This window comes from Mus caroli, chromosome 6, assembly GCF_900094665.2.
Source record: "Mus caroli chromosome 6, CAROLI_EIJ_v1.1, whole genome shotgun sequence".
Taxonomy (NCBI): Eukaryota; Metazoa; Chordata; class Mammalia; order Rodentia; family Muridae; genus Mus; species Mus caroli.
Genome location: NC_034575.1, coordinates 41541710 through 41547534, shown reverse-complemented (window position 1 = coordinate 41547534; position 5825 = coordinate 41541710). Strand labels below are relative to the sequence as shown.

The 5825-nt window shown below is 42.2% G+C and overlaps 1 protein-coding gene across 2 annotated transcripts in view; it reads right to left on the bottom strand.

Annotated features, from left to right (window-relative positions):
* The window catches only part of LOC110296266 (contactin associated protein like 2), a 265695-nt gene that overhangs the window by 212128 nt on the left and 47742 nt on the right, over positions 1-5825 (bottom strand). For both annotated transcript variants that reach the window (XM_021164874.2, XM_021164875.2), the window contains exon 3: positions 1316-1555. In XM_021164874.2, the coding sequence (XP_021020533.1) occupies positions 1316-1555 (240 nt within the window). The remainder of the gene's footprint in view (positions 1-1315; positions 1556-5825) is intronic.

Below are 5825 nucleotides of genomic sequence, written 5' to 3'. Positions count from 1 at the left end.
TTAAATGAGGACAGACATGCAGCTCAATCTCCACGTGGGCCCCCTGACAACTGGAGCAGAGGCTCTCCCTAAAGCTGTAGCCCTACTGTGGTATCTGTTTCCCAACAGGGCTGCCTTGTCTGGCCTCGGTGAGAGAGGATGCACCTACCCTGGCAGAGACTTGATGAGCCAGGGTTGGGGGGTATTCAGGGGGTGTACCCTCTCAATGGAGAAGGGGATGAGGGATGGGTCTTTGTGGGGGGACCAGAAGGAGGCAGCATTTGATGTAAATTAATTAATTAAAAAAGCAAAAAAGACATGAATGTAGGGAAGGACTTTGTAAGGATGAAGTGGGGGTGGTAAAAAAGAGAGGGTGAGGGTGCCAATACTCAGAATATACTACCTATCTGTGAAACCTTCAAAGAACACATTTAATAAAGGATATAAAAGGATGCCTTCAAATGACTGGAAAGATGATTCAGTGGGTAGAGCACCAGCTATACAAGTGAGGACCCTAGTCTTGATTCTCAGAACCCATATAAAGTTGGAAGCAGTAGCTTATGTCTGTAATCCCAGCATGGTGATGCTGAGATGGGATGTGAAGACAGGATACTCCCAAGAATCTCTTGGGCTAACCAGGTCTATATAGTGGTGAACAATAAGAGATACTATCTCAAAGAAGAGGCAAGGCAGAGACTGACACCTGTGGATGTCTTCTGACCTTCACATAAGTGTACACATGAATTTAACACTCCTCATGCCCAGGTCTAAGAAGGAGGTTTATGTACTTCAAGACTGACTAGACTTCCAAGGATCCACAAGTGAACCCCCACCCCCCCCAATTCTTCCAGCAACTGTCTCTCTATGGATATATTTGTGAGTATAAAATTCAGAGAGGCTTTAAGGATGGTAATATTTCTGATTTTCTAATTTTATTGAGAGTTCCTGCATTTTATTGGAATCTATTGACACACTATCATGAGTCAGGACAACTCATTGATTAATCTGTGATTATTTTTACTACTTCAGAGCATGCTACTACATTGCACAATAGCAAAGATATTTGACAAGAATAAGAGGAATCATTATACATGTGAAACCATCTCATGTTCACTTCATATGAAAAGAGCCTGAGATCATTACATCAAATTGTTGGGGTAGGCACTCAGTTGACAAGCTGTTCTTCTGATTCTGGATAGCAATGGGGTTCAAAGGAGTCAGGTACTTTGTTCAGCATCCCACGGGGAATAAGCCATCAACCAAGAACAATTCTGACTCTTGCATCTTCTGTCTGACTACTATTTGAAGGTAGAAGGCTAGGCATGCTTGCCCTTACCTGTGGGCTTGACCAGAACAGCTAGGAAGTCAGTGGTGAGGGAGCTGACATAGAGGAGGATGCAGGGTGCCTTGGTAGTGCTGAAGCTGAAGTGGATCTGCTCCTGGGCCAGGTCTGGAGCCAAGTGCTGCTGCTGGTCTGCAGAATTCTCAGCCCTGCTGCCTGTGTCTCTGGCAGTGACTGCTGGGGCCTGGAAGTTATAGCGCAGCCACATGCCTTCTTCAAAAAAGGCACCAACATCTGTAGAGAAGGAAGGACAAATTTGAAAAATGATGAAAGAGGTCTGAGTCCTATGCTAGCTATGCTTGGAATTTGGGTGAACCGTTGTTATCGATATAAATACTCTATTGAAAATAAAGCATGTACCAGAACAAGGAAACCTGTAAGATTAGGACAAAAATAGAAGTAAAAAACTTAATATGGGAGGCGCATGCCTTTAATCCCAGCACTCAGGAAGCCAAGGTTGGAAGAGTTCCTATTCAAGGCCAACCTGGGCTGCATAATAAGACCTTGCCTAGAAACAAAAACAAAACAAGGAATTAAAGGCACTGACCAAAGATCATATTAGAAAAATAAATAATATATAATATGCCCTGGCTTTCTGGCTAAAAAGACTACTGAAAATAAAGGCAGAATTATAACACAAACTTAACTGAAGAAGCCCATAGGGACTGGATTTGATTTGAACATTCAAACAGCAAGGCCCTTGATAAGCTCTAACACTTGAGAAGTTTTGAGGGTTTCAAATCACAAGATAGGACATTAGAGAGACCTGGTTTCAAATTGAGCTCTGTGGTTCCTGATCTGCCTTATTGGAACTTAACCAACCTCCACAGGCCACAGTTTTTCATCTTTGAAGCTGATAGTAATTAGTACTCAATATACAGGACCTATCAGCATTACTATCCTTATTACTAAGAAATTATTAGAAAGATTGCTGGCTCTTTATGAATTAGCCCTTTCCTACAGCCTAATCTGAGCTAGTTTCTTTGTAATCACTTCCTGGCAGGGAAGTCCTTCTGTGGATTCCCTACTGTCTGCTAACTACCATCTTGAAATCACTGGAAGTCACCTGAAGACTGAGTTACCCTACTTCACTGCCTCTGTTTCTAGCTCTCTTCATACCTCATCCCTGAAGTATTTTTCAAACCTCATTGTCAATGTACCCCATCATCCTTGCAGCATTTGATACCCAGCTAAATTAATGCCATGCAGAATTTATTCCATAACACACTATTCCATGCTGCAATTAATAGGATATGACAAGTTTTTAAAAAGTTATTTGTAGAGATAATGTTTATATGAATTGTATGAGGATATGTTTCTGTCCTTCCTTACCTGTCTAAGGCACATTCTTATTGGTTAAAATAAAAACCCTAAGATCTATAGCAAAAGGTAAAATAGAAGGTAGCACATCCAGGAGCCCTTGGAAAGAGTGAGGCAGGGAGATGTGCCACTGAATTGCAGGGGAAATCCAATGTATAAAACTGAGGAGAAGTAACCAGCCATGTGGCAGAACTTCAATTACTTTAAATGGGATATTTGAGTTACAAGCTAGTTGGGAACAAGCCTAACTTAAGGCCAAAAGCATTGGAAATAAAGATAATCTTCCTTGCCATTATTTGGGAGTTGGGGCAGACATAGAAAAGGCTGAATGGTTACAATTATTATTTTTGTTTTCTGAGACAGGCTGCTCTCAAACTCGCCACCTTCCTGCTTTAGCTCACAAGTACTAGGATTACAAGCCTGTATCAACACACACAATAGTATTTATTTATTTATTTATTTATTTATTTATTTATTTATTTAATATGTGTATAAGCATGTGTATGTGTGTGCATATGTTATGTGCCACAGTACATATGTAGAGATCAGAGGACAACTTGTGGTTTTCTTCTTCTCCCATGTGGGTCTCTAGGCAGAACTCAGGCCATTAGGCTTGTTGGCAAACAGTTTACTGCTGAGCCATCTTGCCAGTCCCAGCACTGTAGTTTTTAGCAACATACTTTCTTCTTGGGAATTGGCATTTATTACTTCTGAAAAAGTTATTATAGAAGAGTGGAGTCAGATACCCCGTTAGGACTTTCAGTCTTGTCAAATGCACTGATTTGGGTCAATGGCTTGAATCTCTGTTTTCTTCTTTGTGAACTGGGTCCTGGTAGGTAGCTCTGAGGATTAAGCAGCTATGTATGTGTGACACCGTGCCTGGTGCCTGGAAATATAGTGTTTAGTAAAAACTGTAGTTTTAAGACTGCCTACTACTGTCTGTTATGTGTGGCTGATGTCTCCTCTAACCTTTACCCCTGACCATCGCACAAATGCCACAGTCCAGTGTCAGCCCATATGGGGTACTGCTTCAGAGCTCAGTTATTCTCACTCAGGTGTGATGAAGAACCCAGCAGACTCTAGATTCTCACCACAGGAAGCACTATTTTTTTCCTCAAATCTTTGCCACAAGGACATTTGCAAATGTGTGTGTTTGCATGAATGTATAACATTGCCAAGGTGTTGGGAGGGATACTGATGACATCCAGTAGACATAAAATGATAGCAATGTACAAGGACATCTTACAGCTAAGGATGGCCTTAGTTAAAATGCCAAAGGTATCCTTACTTAGTGACACAGGAAGGAAGAAACTTTATCCATGCTAACTGGTACGTGCTTACCGGGAGGTAAAGATGAGTAAATGCAGTAGGTCCCTGGGGACCTTCCTGCATGACAGTGTCATATGTGTGTGAAGAGACACTTTCATTCTTAGCACAATCTGGTGAGAGTGACAATGCTCATGGAAGGTGTGAGGTGAGGACCTCACCTTACGTAACGCTTAGGTTAGAATCTCATTGTCCCAACAGACACCTATTGAGTACTGACTGTATAACATGGATGATGGTGGACATTGAACTCTTGTCCTCAAGGAGGATTTGGAGAAACAGGCAAGTATTGTGTGGATCCAGGCTGGGTTCCAGGGTTATGCATACAGAGTCCCTGGAACAGTAACAACTGTTCTATGTCTAGGGCCAAGGAAGACTTCCTATGGGAAAATGCACTGAAGCTTGACCTCCAAGGACCAGAGATGATAGCAATATAAAGGTGGAATCATGATGCTTCTAGAATGGATAAAAACATGGAGAAATTGCAGTGGTCTGAGAGGCTGCATGTCAAAGCATCATACCCACTCATCAGAATCAACGTATCTCTCATGTATCTGTGGTTCCCTCGAGCCTTCCAAAGCTTCCAGTCTGCTTTAGGATGGGCATTGGAGTACAAGGAAGACCAACCTCTGGAGTCCAGAATCTCTGGAACAGATAGATGCTCCTAGGAGAGGCCTTTGGAACCAACCATGCTTAATAAAACAGGGGAAAGTGGGATGTGCTGCCTGGAACAAATGCCTTGAGAGGTTCTCTTTGCAATAGAGAGCTTTGTCAGAGAGTGGAGGCATCCAATGAGAACAGGCTCTGGTCTGTGGGAGAGAAGAGGGCCATAAAGATGAATAGGATGGAAGACAGAAGCCTCAATTGCAGGCAAGTGGGCTGGAGAGGAGGCTATGCAGCCAAAGATAAATATGCCAGGTTTTTGCAATTCAAGGTTGTGGGCTTGGGAGGGAGGGTCTGGGCAGCAGAGGCTAGTCATACCGGGAAAGCCACTGTTGCCCTTAACCTACACATGCAGCAATCCCTTTGAAAACATTGAACATCTGTGTGCCAGGCTCTCCTAAGCATCATTTTCCCAGAACTAGGACTGAAAGTCAACAGTGAGCAGTGCTAGACCCCTGACATTTCTCTGACTACCTTCATTAGAACCTGCTAAAATGCTGGCTCCCCAGTCTGGGGTCCAGAGTCAGTCAAACTCAGAGGTTCTGACTCAGTGGATCCAGGCAAACAGCACTTAAAATAGGTTCCCATGTGATATGCACACAGAACCTAAGATCCATGGAGTAGAAGATGAGTGAGGAATGTACTGGATGGAGCAGGTAGCTGAGTGGTGTCTGTCTGGTTGATGTTATACATTTATCACCTAGCCTGGAGATAGCATCCCACAGTAGTTCATGAAGTGAAAGTCAGAAATCTAAAAAACCTTACATAAACAATCTGAAAACATGCCTCAGAGAATTCTTTTGTATATTTTAGAGTCATCCTTTAAAAGCTTTATGGATTCATGTCAGCTTTGGAGGAAGGAACAAACCAGGCTTAAATGTGTTATCCCGAAACCACATCATAAACCAACTGTTTGACTCAGACCCCAGAGCCATGTAAATCATTTAAGGTTCCAAGTAGCAGATTTACTGCTGTCATTTCATTGTTTCAGATTGGTTTAAGAAAATGACAAATCGGGACACATTATTATATCTTAAGTAACATCTCCATCCCTTCTGAAAAATACATAAAAGAGGCCTAATTTAATAATGCCCAAATAACACAATTTTCTTCATTCTTCATTAAATTCTATTGATTTAGAATGCTTGGTTCAAATCTCTTTCTTCTCTCTCTCTCTCTCTCTCTCTCTCTCTCT